General features: G+C 39.0%; 1 protein-coding gene across 5 annotated transcripts in view; it reads left to right on the top strand.

Moving 5' to 3' along the window:
* Window positions 1-15,557, top strand: part of TRIM24 (tripartite motif containing 24) — a 57,989-nt gene that overhangs the window by 20,463 nt on the left and 21,969 nt on the right. For 4 of the 5 annotated variants that reach the window (XM_044441107.1, XM_044441106.1, XM_044441105.1 and 1 more), the window contains exons 2-3: window positions 2,067-2,185; window positions 10,692-10,839. In XM_044441107.1, coding sequence (XP_044297042.1) covers window positions 2,067-2,185; window positions 10,692-10,839 — 267 coding nt within the window. Of the gene's footprint in view, window positions 1-150; window positions 248-2,066; window positions 2,186-10,691; window positions 10,840-15,557 lie in introns of those variants that run through there. The other variant, XM_044441108.1, reaches the window with a different exon arrangement.

Raw genomic sequence — 15,557 nt, 5'->3', positions numbered from 1 at the left:
ATTGAAGACTTTGGCTTTTTCTTTGTCATCTGTTATCTATCTGCCATCTTCATTGAGTAGTTGAACCACCAGTTCTTTTTACTGTGAACGTATCTTTTAAAAGCTTTTTAGTTGCTTTTAGCATCCCTTGCTAGCCTCAGCTCATGCTCAGCTTTTGCTTTCCAGATGTCATTTCTGCACTTCTGTGTCACCATCCCATGGTCATCACATGGAAGTCATCACACAGAAGCTATTCTTAGGGCACTTGGTGAGTGCCTTGACTGGCAAATATATTCAGTAACTTGGAACCTACACAAACCTAGCTGTGCCCATTTGCTGTCTTGTAAACCTTTCATTCCCCTCTGTTCCTCATATACTTCAGCGAATGAGAATCATGCTACAGCCAAGGGCTTCTCTATTCAAGGTATTTATTATATTTATTTGTAATACCCTCACTCAGGGAAATATGTAGGTCTGTTACATAATGTCATTTTTCAGGGTCTTTAATATATTTTCCAGCCATTTTGATCTAGAGTGAGGATGGTCAGCTGTTATTTTTTAACATGCTTGGAAGTGCCACAAAATAGCTGCATATTGCACAATTGAGCTGTACTACAGCTCCACCTTCTGATACTAGACCACATGGAAAGACACAGAAAGAAAACCCATGGGGGAATACACATGTAAGAACATACCCTTCCTTTGAAAAAAAAAAAAGGGGGGGGGAAGGCCTCTTGTAGAAAAGCCCTACTTGTAAAATAATTATGAAATGCATATGCTGCTCTTCAGCATAGTTTCTCAGAGTAACTCGTAAACAATAAAATAAAACATTAAAGATAGTCACAAAAATAAATGCAGTACACTTCTTATGAGGAAATTTTTAACCACTTTTCAGAGTAATGCCTTTACAAAGCAGCATACAGATAACAGCACAACCAGATAGAAGATGTATTAACTGTAAAACCAAACATTCAGAACAGCTTGCAAAACTGTTTTGAAGACACAAGACAATTCCAAATTCAATTCTAGACATCTTGAAGCAGAAGGGGTTAGGCATATATCAGTAGGAATTAAATTTCAATGTCAGGACCATTGCTAAGATAACTCAAATAACCACCAAGTGTTCCTATTATTATGGGCAAACACTAGTGTGTTTGAAATGTAAGAATTTGTAGTTACTCCCCTTCTATCTGTTGTTTAATGGCTTGGATAAGCTGTATCTTAGTTCTAAGCCTTGTACATGGTTTGTGCATGATCTTATCCCATGGAAGCTTAAGGAATTCTGTAACCTAGAGTAGAATCCAGTGGGGTGCTTTTGCACACAGCAGTTGCATCTACAGCTTTTGGAATGTCCATTTAGCTTGCACAATAGTCACAAGTGGAAATTCTTATTTCTGTTCATGTTTGGCCCTCCTCTTAGGAAGCACTAACTCTCCCTTGTGTAAGAACTGATATCCACCTGAACAATGCCATTGGTGGGACCCACTGCTTTCAGAAAGGGATTGGCAGGATCAAAAAAAGATAGTGTGAGTAAAAGTACCACATTGGATTCCGCTCCATCTTCTGTAGGTTGACTGGGACAGTCCGGCTACCACTTGGCATGGCTGACTAAACATATAGAAACACTGTCTTAACATAAGGTAAATTGGCCCTAAATCTGCAGCAGGTGAATTCTGGTCATCTGCCATTGGGCATTTTTTTGCTATTACTCTTACTTCTATTTTCCACCAACTGTAGCACTTTTTATGACTACTTAAAAAAATTCCTTTATTATTTGTCAGATTTCCAGAATTTGTACTCCTAAACTCTTTTAGAAACCAACTGGAAAGTAGTGGCATTATTTGGCTGTTTCTCACTTGGCTATAATTTTGGTGTCAGGAATATTTCACTGTAAAACAAGAACCCATGCAGCCTTTGGTTTGGGCAAGTGTGTGGTTTAGTATAGTAGTGACATGTATGAAGAACAGGGGGCATTTCTTTCTGTGAAGAAACAGGAAGAAGTTTTAAGAGGAGAGACCTTTGAAATATTGATGGATAGACTTGATATATAAACATATTAATTTATCCCATTCTTTCTTTCTCAACAGTTGGTGTTGTTCGTTGCCCCATTTGTGGCCAGGAATGTGCTGAGCGACACATCATTGATAACATCTTTGTGAAGGATACTACTGAGGTTCCCAGTAGTACCGTGGAAAAGTCAAATCAGGTTTGTGTTAGGTTCTTTTTGTATTATCTGAGCTGTCAGCTGTGAGGTCTTCTGTTGGCCGAACATTTTTGGGGAGTTGCAGGCCCTTTTTGTCTAACTTCATAGGATTGTACTCCTACATTGTACTGATAGAAAAAATGTTCTTGCAGTCCTACGTTGTTTTATTAGATGCCATTTATGAAAGTTTGAGATGATAAGAAAAGGATTTGCTTTGTACTTTTGAAAGTTGCAAGAAAAACATAGTTCTTGTTGTGCATAATAATGAGAATATTATTACAAAGATTAATTTGCCAAGTAATTAAGTAAAAGCTTCCATTGCATGCTGTTTGTATGCTAGACTATGCACCTATTGTTTCTCTTTAGTTTTGGTATGAAAAAAGAAGAGAAAGGGAAGTCTTCCATTCTAAGCTGAGAGACTGACAGGTATCTAGTAAAGCATAGAGGCTTCTCACATCTAAACTGATCTCCAAAAAGGCCAGTGTGAAAGGAGAAAGGATGGGTAGATCATATTAATAAAATGAATGTTTTCTATAAAATGAATGTTTCTGGCTGTATGAATAACAACTTCCCTATACTGGTTGTTTGAAAAGATGAGTGTAGTGATGAGGAGGAAAAGAAAAATGTCTTTGCATTTAGGAAATGATTTTCAGATTTCTCATTTATAAGCACAGCAAAACACAGCATACATTTTAGTGCTGAGGGAAAGAACTGAAGCATGAACTGATATTTTTAAAGTAGCAGCAGATTATGTCTTCCAACAAGACCTCTGCTTTTTTTAATCTGTTAAATGTGTATATCTCCTATTTCCATAGAAATTAAATAAGCTTCTCAATACAGTAGCAATTTTAAAATCCAGTCAATATATTGATCCAGTCTAGAGTTCATAATAGAATATATATGCTATACATAAGCAAAATCCAAGCAGATAAATGCAGTAGCTCTGTTGACAAATTTAGAAATCCAGCATTACATTTAACGAGATAAAATGAAAGCTCATTGTTGCGAACTATGTTTCTCCCTTCACACTTCCAAAACAACAGCACATTCTTTGGCAAAAGCTCTTTATTCTCCAATTTACTTCCAGTAAGCACAGTCAACAAAGAATTAGTCTCTGAGCATGCACAGAGTGGTTGCTGAACGCATTCTATTTACTACTTCTGATAATCTTTCGTTTGAGTACCCCTGGGCCCCCTCCCTCTGGCATGGCCCTTTTGGAGATGGGTAAGTGTCTTCTCTGTCCATCTCCCCTCTAGTTGGTTGGCCTTTCACTCCCAACTTCCCATCATGGAGTCAAGAGTCCTACCAGGCTCAACTGGCTGCAGGAATTTTTCTCCCACAACACCTCTCTGAAGTTGTAAATTGTGACTATTCTCATTGTCTGCCTGAACACCTGGGTTTTATCTCAAGGGTGCCCTTGAGATAAGCCACTCCATATCTTCCATTTCAACACCTGAGAATTCTAGTTCCCAGGGCCCCTCCTCATCGAATCTGCTTGACCTTGGAATGCATCCCAAGAATAACTGCTCCTTTCATTAAGGTCCTTAGGAAAAAGAATTCCTAACACTCAGGTACACTCAAGAAAAAATAAGCTCTAGTTTTTTTGATAAACTACTTTATATCAGAATTTTTAAAGACATTCAGATGACTTTCCAGAAAATAAAACAGTCAGTGTACTTAGTATTTCTGGAAATCTTGATAAATATTACCAAAAAATCATGAGTTATTGTTCCAATTTCCTCTGAACCACAGATACATAATCTGTTGGAATAAAACTAAATTTCTTGTCCAGAGAAGTTGATGGTATCACACTAAGATGGTATCACGCTAAGATATACAAGAGTGAACGTCTTGTACTTTCAAATAGTAACTTTCTGCAAGTATTGAGCTAAAAAACAGGAAAATGCCAAATCAGCAGAACTGGTCTTATTTGCTTCTTTGGTATCCTAGGATTTTTTCCACTGTCTACAACTTACGGAATACTTCCATCATGACATCAGTCAGTGCATCAACACACAACCATTAATGCACTGGACACACAGTGAACTTCCTCACAACTGTATAGGAAGAACAACTCTGTACAGACCCCCTCCAGATTGTTGTAATGATGAGGAAGCCCCCAAAATTCCAAATGCTTGCATAAGAAAACAGAATGCAGATGGCCATGATTGCGAGCCTGTACAAGAAAAACAGTACACATGCTTAAGGGTGATTGTTTCAGATAAGAAAGGGTTAGCTTAAGATAAGAAATAGCTAAATAATCCATGATCATGTGATGTTTTGTTTAGTTAGTAATATAAAGGGAGGAACTGGGGGTAGCTCAGGGCCTCAGTTTGGAATGATCCACTGGGTGCCTTTTATTTTGCAAAATAAAATTCTGATCTTCATATTCTTGTCAACATTTCTTATTAGGCACACCACGTCACAAACACATCCCCATTTGTTTGGGGATAACACTAGGTTAGATTTTTACATGCAGTGTTTATTCCGCTAAGCCCAAGCTGAAGTAGTCAGCAAGCAACACAGTCTGATGCCATCCAAATAATGTGATCCTTCACAAATGTGATCAGCGTGAACAAACTGGACTATGTATAGGAGGCTCACAGGCAGCTCTGCAACACCATATTTACTTACCTGTGAGAGTAATTAAGTGAGTGACCACACATGAGAGGGCCTTCTCTGCATTGGCTCCCACTTTTAACATAAGTTGAAATTGGGGCTCTGCCATGGTGCAACATTAAGAAGACCTTGAAAACTTATTGGCTACATTCACACAACATGACAAGCAGCTTTGCATGGTTACTCCAGTTAACAGTTTTTTAACTTCATCTTCTGGACTATCAAGGAGTTTCTACTTTCTTGTGGTTTCCATCATCCCCTCTAAGTCATCCCACTGTTGGTATGTGTCCCATCAACCACCACACCTGAAATTCAGTCCAAGGTATATTTCTTCCTGCCTATGTCACCTGCCTTTTTCTCATTGGTCCACACACAGAGGCTGGATCAGCTCCTGCAGTTGTCATTTTTTCCAGAGGACTCTGTGGTAATGATCTTGAGATGAGAAATGAAATCAGGGAGGCCTCCAACAAAGGCAGTACTGTAATAATGGAGGACCTTGACTACTCCCAAATTGACTGGTTAAATGCATGTGCCACTTCTGACCTAAAGGTTTGATTTCTTGATGTTCTAAATGACTGTGCCTTGTTGCAGTTGGTCATAGAACCAACAAGAGGGGAGGCAATCTTGGTTTTAGTCCTAGGCAGAGTTTCCCAGGACATACCATAGGATGTAAATGTTGTTGAGCTATTAAGTAACAGTGACCATGCTGGTATTGGGTTTAATATACAGTTAGATAGAAGACTGCCAAAGAGGTCCAACATAGTTGTGTTTGACTTCAAATAAGAAAAATTCTCAAAAATGAGGGAACTGGTAAAAAAAAAAAGAAAAAAGAAACTGAAGAGAGAACTCAAGAAGTTTAAATCACATCAAAATGTGTGGAGTTTATTCAAGAACCCTATATCAGAGGCACACATTCCATCCATCCATCCAAAACATTTGTATGCTGCCTTGTGCCACAGCACCTATGGGTGGCTCACAATCTTAAGATAAAAAACCACAACAAAACTAATAACAATTAAAAATACAATACAAATAAAATGCAGATAAAAATACAAAACAAAGGTTTAGTTGCTTCAATTATTAAAATGCTTTTTAAAAAGGAAGGTCATCACCTGGTGCCAAAAAGAGTATAAAGAAGGAGCCAGACGAATCTCTTTGGAGAGAGCATTCCAGATATGGGGAGCAGCTGCAGAAAAGACCCTTTTTCTAGCAGCCATGTCTCTCACTTTCTTAGGGGAGGGCTCACACAGGAGGGCCCCCTGCATAGATCCTTAAGGTAACAGAGGCCTAAGCTGTTTAGGGCCTTATATGTCAACACAAGCACTTTGAATTGGGCCTGGGCCACAACTGGTAACCAGTGCACTTCTTTCAATATAGGTGTTATGTGGGCCACTCTAGGAGCTCCCATCATTAACTGAGCAGCCCTGTTCTGTACCAGTGGTAATTGCTGGACCACCTTCAAAGGCAGCTCCATGTACAGTGTGTTACAGAAATCTATTTTGGATGTTACCAGTGCATGAGTAACTGCTTTCAGGCTCTGTCTGTCCAGGTAGGGAAGAAGCTTGTATATCCACCACAGCTGGAGGAAAGCACCCCTGCACACCGAATTCATGAGCGAGAAAAGGTAGCAAATGTCCAGGAAATAATCAGCATGGTTAAAACACAGAGTCAAGGAAGCTATTACTTATTTATTTATTAAAAACATTTTTATGCCGCCCCATTCGCCAAAGCCTCGGGGCGGCTTACATCATTAAGTTAAAATAATTATAATATAAATAAAAATATTAATATTAAATTAAAAATACAACAATACAGTATAAAATAAGCCTCCCTGGCCAGATATTAGTGAGATGAAAGCTTCATTTAAAAAATAGAAGTCTTATCCAAATAAATAAAACAGGCCTGCAAGCTTGCACAAGAGAGACACAAGCAGACAGTCAGAGAAACAAAGAAACAGTTTGAGGAGGACATCACTAGCAATATCAAGACTAACAATAAAGAATTCTTTAAAGGAAGGAAGCAGGTGGGCCATTGGGTGGTAATGGAATTAAAGGAGCACCAAGGGGTTAGGGAGATTACAGAGAACCTGACTGAATTCTTTTTGTCGGTCTTCACAGCAGAGGATGAAGAGTGGATATCTGTCCCTGAATTTATGTATTCTAGAAGAGAGTCTGAGGAAATAAGGCAGATAGCAGAGACAAAGGATGAAATTCTCAAACTTAGTGAAAAATTGAGTCAGCAAGTCACCCAGTCCAGATGGTATCCATTCTAGAGTACTCAAAGAACTAAACATGAAATTGCTGACCTTTTCCAGAATATTTAACATGTCCCCAAAGTCAGTCCTTTTACCGGAGGACTGGAGAATGGGCAATGGAACACCAATTTTTAAAAAGGGATCAAGGAGGTATCCAGGAAATTAAAGGCCAGTTAGTTCAGCATCTGTACTGGGTAGACTGCTTGAAAGTATTATTCAGTAAGCACACAGAAGGAAAAGCCCTGCTGGGGAAAAAAGTCAGCATGGCTTTCACAAGGGGAAGTCTTGTATCACTCACCTACTGGAGCAAGTTGAGAATGTCAACAAGTTCATAGACATGTGCAATCCAGTAGACACTGTTTACTTGGCCTTTCAAAAGGCTTTTGGAAAAAACCCTCACCAAAGGCTCCTGAGCAAACTAAACAGTCATGGAATAATGGTGGCTGGGGGGGGGATAAATAAGGGGGGGTCCTCTTATGGATCACTAATTGATTAAAGAACAGAAGATGGGGGGGAGGGGGATAAATGGCAACTTCTCGCAATGGAGAGATATCACCAGTGAAGTGCCACAAGTTCTGTATTGGGATCAGTGCTTTCCAGCCTATTCATAAATTATGTGGAACTAGGAGGACACAGTGAAATGGCCAAGTTTGCTGATGACACTAATCTTTTTAGGAAGGTTAAAACCAAAATGGATTGTGAAGAACTCCATAGGGATCTCTCCAAGCTGGAAAAATGGGCATCAGAATGACAAATGTCATTTAATATAAGCAGGTATAGACGAATGCATGGTGGAGAAAAAGTCCCAACTTCAAGTGTATGCTGTTGGGATCTGACCTGGCAGTAACTGAGCAAGACAGCGATCTGGAGGTAGTAGCAGACAACTCAATGAAAATGTTGACCCAGTGTGCAGCTGCTGTGGAGAAAGCAAACTCCATGTAGGCATACTTAGGAAAAGAATAGGAAAAAATCCCTGCCAAACCTTACTTCCCTTATATAAACCTTTGGTGCAACAGCACTTGGAATACTGTGCTCAGTTCCAGTTGCCTCACTCAATAAATGTCATTATTGAGCTGGGAAAGGTACAGAAAAGGGCAACAAAAATGGTCATGGGACTAGAGCTGCTCCCCAGGGATGAGCGGCCTCAGTAACTAGGACAGTTCAGTTTCCAGAAAAAGAGAGACATAATAGAGCGTTTAAATAATGCATGGTGTGGATAAAATAGACATTTTTCCCTTTTGGGAAAAATCCCAACCCTCTCCCATAATACTCAAATACATGAACATCCCATAAAGCTGATTGCTGGTAGGTTTGGGACAGCTAAAAAGAAGTACTTCAATGAATGTATCATTAAACTATGGAATTTGCTGCCATGGTACGTAGTAGTGGTCACCAATCTGGACTGCTTTAGAAAGGGATTGGACTGATTCATGAAGTTGAAGGCTATGAATGGCTACTATCCTTGCTGAGGAACTTGGGCAGCTGGTGGTCTTGTATAGATTCTACTCGTGGAATCCTGCATGCAGCTGATTTGCCATCATGGTTACGGAATGTTGGACTAGATGATCATTTGGTCTGATACAGGAAGGTTTTTCCTATGTTCTTATGATGTACCAGCACCATGGAATGCAAGATCTTGGATCCAGATAATATGGCAAGCCATGTTGGTACAGAGAAACCATAGAACAAAATAATGTTTCTTTTCATGGTTTCTAAACTTAGCATGGTGAAACCCTATGATTGAGTTCAGACAACAAAATAGGCCAATCGTGGTTTAAAAAAAAACTATCATGGTATGTAGTGTTGTCTGAATCTAGCCATTGTTTTACTCTCCTCCTAATAACAATGCTGCTGTTGAATTTTTGTTGCTATTTTTTCCTTTTTTTTTTTTTTTTTTGCTGGTTTGGTTTGGTTTTTTACTATTTTTATTGTGCACTTTTAATATCATGTTGCTTTTATGTGTGTGTTGCTATATGCTACCTTGGGAGGACTTATATAATAAATTTTATTTAAATAATAAAAATAAATGAATTTTTATTTGTAACTCTTCCATTGTGTACATACAATTATTTCAAGATTGGAGAAAACGTATCTTTAGATCAGTGATACCACATAACTCTACAGTATGCTAACTTCTTCATGACTGTCTTGTAGCAAAAATTCTCTGGTCCTGTCCCCAGAAGCCCTATCTCTACCTGAAATTCTTTGGTGGCATCTTTATTTCTTGATTTATGGACAGGGTTCCCAAAATAGGAAAGAATGTGTTCTTAGGTGCCTAGAAAAACTTTTATTGGTCCCAAAGGACTTCAATGACTTGCATTTCGCTATCAACCTTCACCTGGAAAAGCCGATTTTCTAAATAAAACAGTACAACTACATAAGTCCCACACTAACTCTGAAATCTGGAAGTGTTTTATTTATAATATTATGTATTTTGGAATTTTATTTGTGTAAGCCATCCTGAGACTTTTGCAAAGGATGGCATACAAGTGTCATAAATCAATTAATCAATCTGAAGAGCACTGCACATACCTACAAGCTTTCATCTTCTACCCAGAACAAATTGCAAAATAGTTGTCAGCAAGCCCTACAATACAACTGCATCTGCTCAGACATAGACTCACAGATAGATAAGCTACTACAGTGCCTCAAATTTGCCTGGATATTTGTGTATATTCTTGTTTCTGATGTAATCAAAGCAACCTTGCATCAATTGATGTAGTCTTTAGTATATTCCACAGCTATATTTGAAGTATCAGATAAAAGGCTAAGATGTAGAAAGGCTGCAGATATGTTGGTCTCCCCAACCCATATTTCTAAATCTTAGATTCAGCAACCACTGCCTTTTTTGATTCCTCTGAGATTGCTTTTGTATTCTATTGAAGGAAGGCTAGGTGGGCAAGGGCAAATTAGCTCTAAAGCCTCTTTTAACAGTTGACCAATATGGTTCACAAACAGTTAAGAGATCTTCCCACAAAACATCATGCATCACTAGTTTTCTACAAACTTTCCATTACCCTAGGTAACTTGTAATCATGTGGAGAAACTGCCTCAAGTGATTGTCACCAGATAGCATACAGCTGTTATAAAGGTGCATAGATGATATATGAGCTCCTGGGTCAAATCTATGGTCGGTAAATGCTTTGAGTATTTGCTTTCTTTCTCACCTAAACTGCTCTGAGTTACCATTAAAATTGCATTCAAAAATAAACTTGCAGTAAAAAGTGAAAGATTTATATGATCTGAGGAGAGATCAGAGTGGAACTTCTCGGGGATGGCGACTTGAAAGCACGAACAAAGTTTGCTGCTCTGCAGCTTATCTTGTTAAGACATTATAAATAGTCTCAAGAGGGTTTTTACCTCTCTAAATGACAAGCAAGCATGAAGACTCTACAGCTCTGATAACAGAGAGATGTCCAGATAAGGTAAACTTGAACAAGTTACAAAGTAACCCCCGCCCCCAATATCTATTCTTCATTTATTTTTTGTTATAAATAAACCTGCAGTATAGATGTGAAAAATCTGACTAGCATGCTCATTTCTCTTCTTCACTGATCCCCAGTGCTAATTTCAGTGATGCCATTGAAAGTGAAAGTGCTGGTTTATCTCAACAGGCACTTTTCTGTTCCTTGTCAGGTTTGTACAAGCTGTGAAGACAATGCAGAAGCCAATGGTTTCTGCGTGGAATGTGTTGAATGGTTATGTAAGACCTGCATACGAGCTCATCAGAGGGTAAAATTCACAAAGGACCATACAGTCAGACAGAAAGAGGAAGTATCGCCAGGTAAAGTTTTGTTCATTTACATCTCAGATCCACTAAAGATGCTGTGTTCTAGCTTACCTCTCTGTGAAATATTAAGATGCAACTTGATCATGTTTGTTTTTGGGTGCAATCCTATGGCTGCTAGAAACTGTCTGGATGGCCGCAGGATAGGTCAGATCTGGGATCCTGAACTTTGAAATTATACTGCCATTGCAATCAGTATAATTTTGAAATCACGAGTGTAATTATGGATTCAGTACTGGAGGACTATTCCAGCAAGTGTGAGGATCTGGCAGGATACAGGCAACCTGCATTCAAAGGATTGCAGAAGCTGCATTGCTCAGCACCCTTAATTATTAAAAATCACCTTAGAATTAACTATGAGGGACGGAAGTATGCATTTAAGCTTTGTTTTGCTACTCCAGATCACAGCTGGAAAACTGCTGATAGGTTTTTATCTTATGCCACTGCCACATATTGTCCAGTTTTATTCACCTTTACTGACTGAAATCTAGATGAGTGACTTAATGTTGTAAACTGCCCAGAGAACTTGGGTATGGGCAGTAAGGAAATGTAAATAATAATGTTAGTCCAGTTGAGTTCAGTGAGGCTTGCTGTGGTAAAAATACATTCATGTTTGCAACAATAGTTACTCACTAAATGGAGTTAAGCTCCTAAAAAAAGAGTTCAAGTCTTGCTTGTGGTCTCATGGGGCACTCTTTGGAAAAGAGTGCTTGATGCAACTCAGTCTGAATCAGTAGGGCTCTTCCTACAGTCTTACATTTAAAAAAATTACTGGTGTTCTCTTATTGGTTTTAGTCTTGTAATCCAGAGAGAGAAGATTTAGAACATTTAATATGCTGGAAGAGTGGAATAATAGTGTTTGAAATAAGATTGTTTCTTTAGACAAATGCAATGAGAAAACAAATGTGCATATTTTCTAGCTTTTCTTCAGAGTCTTTCTATTTATTATAAATAACTTTCTACCTGATCTTGTCAAATCAGTCAGTCTGCTCAGCATCAGAGCCTTTGAAGTATTTTAATGTTTCTTATAAGTCTGTGCAATGAAACTGTTAATTCTTTTAGCTCTGGAGTGGGCAACAATGGCCCATGTATCATAAAAGAAGGTTGGCAGCAAACCATTAAGAAAATCTGTTTTTTATGTAAAAAATGGAGGGGGGGCAGTGTTCCAACACCCTGTGAAATGTGATCTACAGGAAGGAGGATCCAAACATTACCCCATACTTCCTGACTGACTCCCCTACTTTAGATAAAATAATTGCTTTCAACCTTGAAAAAGATGTAGTTCCTCTATTTCTAGGATTCAAACTTAAAAGCCCTGGAGCTAAATTCAATCCTCTGACCACATCCCCTTCCTATGGCTCCACCCTTTCTCCCTCAACCATTGATCATTTGATGGCTTCCTGCTCTTTGTACATTTATTTCATTTTAAAAGGTTGAAATCCCTCTTCTAAAGCTTATTGTGACTGAGAACTTTTAAACTGATATATGTTGGTATCTTTGGCCCTACCTGTTTTGTCTTTGACCCCATCACTGGAATGCAGATCCCATAGTTTCTCAGAAATAGAAATAGGCCCTCAGGCTGAAAGATTCTGTGCCCCTGCTATAGTTCCCAACAAGGCTGTCATTAATTACTTTAAAGGGAACTGGGGCCAACTGAGCATGACCTAACAGCTTCCTGAAAACCAGAGCTTGTAGCAGGTTTCTAGTTTATGGTTATAGAGCTCTAATTAGAAATGTAGAAGATGTCTGATCAGATCTATAGGCTGAGATAGCTGAATAAAATTTCCAGTGGTTGGGTTGATGTTTGTACACTCTATATTCACATAGCTCCTTACCTCCTAATAAAATTACCAGAGTAAAAATAAAGTACTGATTTTTGATAATTTACTTGAGTTGTATACTTATAGAGTTTGACTGCTATTAGTATTACCTTGGCATAATTTGCTCAAGTGCAAAGTAAATATGATCTGATTTGTATAGGCATTGTTGCCCTTGCTATTGTTCCTATGGTTGAGAGAAAAAGAAGCATGGAAATAAGGTGTTTCCTTCTAAATGTCTAGTAAGAAAATTGTTACAAGATTTGCTATAAAATATTTCAGTTGATTAGATATAGAGAATCTTTTTTCTCTCGTTGGCCACATTCTCTTTGGGGTAATCTGTTGGAAGCCACATGTCAACAGAATGAAGCCAGTAGTTGGTTTGGGCTGGAGCCAAAAGTGGAGTCCTTTTTCTCACTTTCCCATTTCCTTACCCAGGAGGAAGATTCCAGAAGTCTTCTGCAGCAGATACATTTGGCTGATTCAACTTTTTCTAGGTCACAGAATTGTGCCCATTTCATTAACTTCAGCTGACTATTTGACTCACTAAAAAGAATTCTGATTTCAATTAAGCCATTTTTGTTCTTATTTGTTACAGATTTTCTCATAACTTGTCAGGGGAGGACAAAACACTTAGAACAAAACAGCATTACATGAATTATGCTTTTCTGGCATTGAATATAAAAGGGATCAATTGTAGGTGAAAATATGAATGAACAAATTATACTTGGCCTTTTTTTCATCTAGGTATAGTTTTATAGTATTTTGCAGAATATGTATTTTATGCTTCTTTATGCTCCATGGATCAAACCCCTTTTAGGGTCAGCGGAGACTAAGTGGCCCGCATAAACTGATTAGCTGTTCAGCGAAATATTTCCAACCCGCATAGTACATTTCTTTTTACTTAATACCTTAGCGCTGAAGCATTAAAAGTTCATATGTAAGCATATCCCTATTTTAACTGTCCTCTTGATACTACAAAGCAAAAATGAGTGTTCCCTTTTTAGTATGACTGTTGTTGTGGTTAGTCGCGAAGTTGTGTCCAGCCCATCGCGACCCCATGGACCACATTCCTCCAGGCCTTCCTGTCCTCCACCATCCCCCGGAGTCCACTTAAGCTCACGCCGACTACTTCAGTGACTCCATCCAGCTACCTCATCCTGTGCCGTCCCCTTCTCCTTTTGCTGTCAGTTGTTCCCAGCATCAGGGTCTTCTCCAATGAGTTGTTCCTTCTCATTAGGTGGCCAAAGTATTTGAGATTCATCTTCAGGATCTGGCCTTCCAAAGAGCAGTCAGGGTTGACCTCCTCTAGGACTGACCAGTTTGATTGCCTTGCAGTCCAAGGAACTCACAGGAATCTTCTCCAGCACCACAATTCAAAGGCCTCAATTCTTTTGCGCTCAGCCTTCCTTATGGTCCAGCTTTCACTGCCATACATTGCAACTGGGAAAACCATAGCCTTGACTATACGCACTTTTGTTGGCAGGGTGATGTCTCTGCTTTTTAGTATGCTATCTAGATTTGCCATAGCTTTCCTCCCCAGGAGCAAGCGTCTCTTAATTTCTTGGGTGCAGTCCCCATCTGCAGTGATCTTGGAGCCCAGGAAAATAAAATCTGTCACTACCTCCATTTCTTCCCCGTCTATTTGCCAGGAAGTGAGAGGACTGGATGCCATGATCTTAGTTTTCTTAATGTTGAGTTTTAAGCCAACTTTTGCACTCTCCTCCTTCACCCGCATCAAGAGGCTCTTTAGTTCCTCTTCACTTTCTGCCATGAGAGTGGTATCATCTGCATATCTGAGGTTGTTGATATTTCTCCCAACAATCTTAATTCCAACTGGAGATTCATCTAGGCCCGCCTTTCTCATGATGTGCTCTGCATATAAGTTAAATAGGCAGGGTGACAATATACAGCCTTGCCGAACTCCTTTCTCAATTTTGAACCAATCAGTGGTTCCGTGTCCAGTTCTCACTGTTGCTTCTTGACCCACATATAGGTTTCTCAAGAGACAAATAAGATGGTCTGGTACTCCCATCTCTTTAAGAACTTGCCACAATTTGTTGTGATCCACACAATCAAAGGCTTTGGCATAGTCAATGAAGCAGAAGTAGATGTTTTTCTGGAACTCCCTAGTTTTCTCCATGATACAACGTATGTTGGAAATTTGATCTCTAGTTCCTCTTCCTCTTCGAAATCCAGAAAGCTAATTTTATGTATGATTTCTGATTCTAGATTGAGCAAGTGAGAATCTGACTAGAATTAACTCTTCAGTACTAGCAATTTATTTTGTTTAAGGTTATATGCTCTGACGTATAGATCAGAAAAAAAGCAGTTGTATGAAATCAATTAACTTTATTTTACAAGGTGAAATATAATAGGCATTATTTCTGAATGTGGACAGCAAGCCTGTGATCTCGTTTGAACAGTCACCGCAGCCCACCATAGCTTATTTATGCCAGCGAAGATTGGCATAAGATCTCTAGCTGCAACCCTCTGAACCCAGGCAGCAGGGTTGAACAATGCTCAAATAACTAATCGGGAATTCAGCTGAATTCAATTCAGAAAAGCTTCTGGGAGACCACCTGCCAGGTGTGAGTGGGGTAACTGAGGAGGAGGTGGCAAATGCAAATTAGATGGTTCTAAAAATGCCAGCATATTACAACATAAAGCCCTTACTACTAGCCTTAAGAGAGACAAGTCAACCATGGAATGTGAAGGGTAACTTGTGCAAAGCTTTGGAAATCACAAAATGATTTGTGGTTGGGCTTTCTGGGGAACTTTAGGGGGACACATTAGAATCCCAGGAGTTCCAGATTTAGTCCCTGGTTCTTCACCCCCAATACTGAGAATGCTGATAAGATTGAGATTGCAGGGGACAAAGGAAAAGAACCTCTTCTT

This window comes from Varanus komodoensis, unplaced genomic scaffold, assembly GCF_004798865.1.
Source record: "Varanus komodoensis strain SLA01 unplaced genomic scaffold, ASM479886v1 scaffold39, whole genome shotgun sequence".
NCBI lineage: Eukaryota > Metazoa > Chordata > Lepidosauria > Squamata > Varanidae > Varanus > Varanus komodoensis.
The sequence above is the reverse complement of the archived record's forward strand: the minus strand, read 5'-3'. Positions and strand labels throughout refer to the sequence as shown.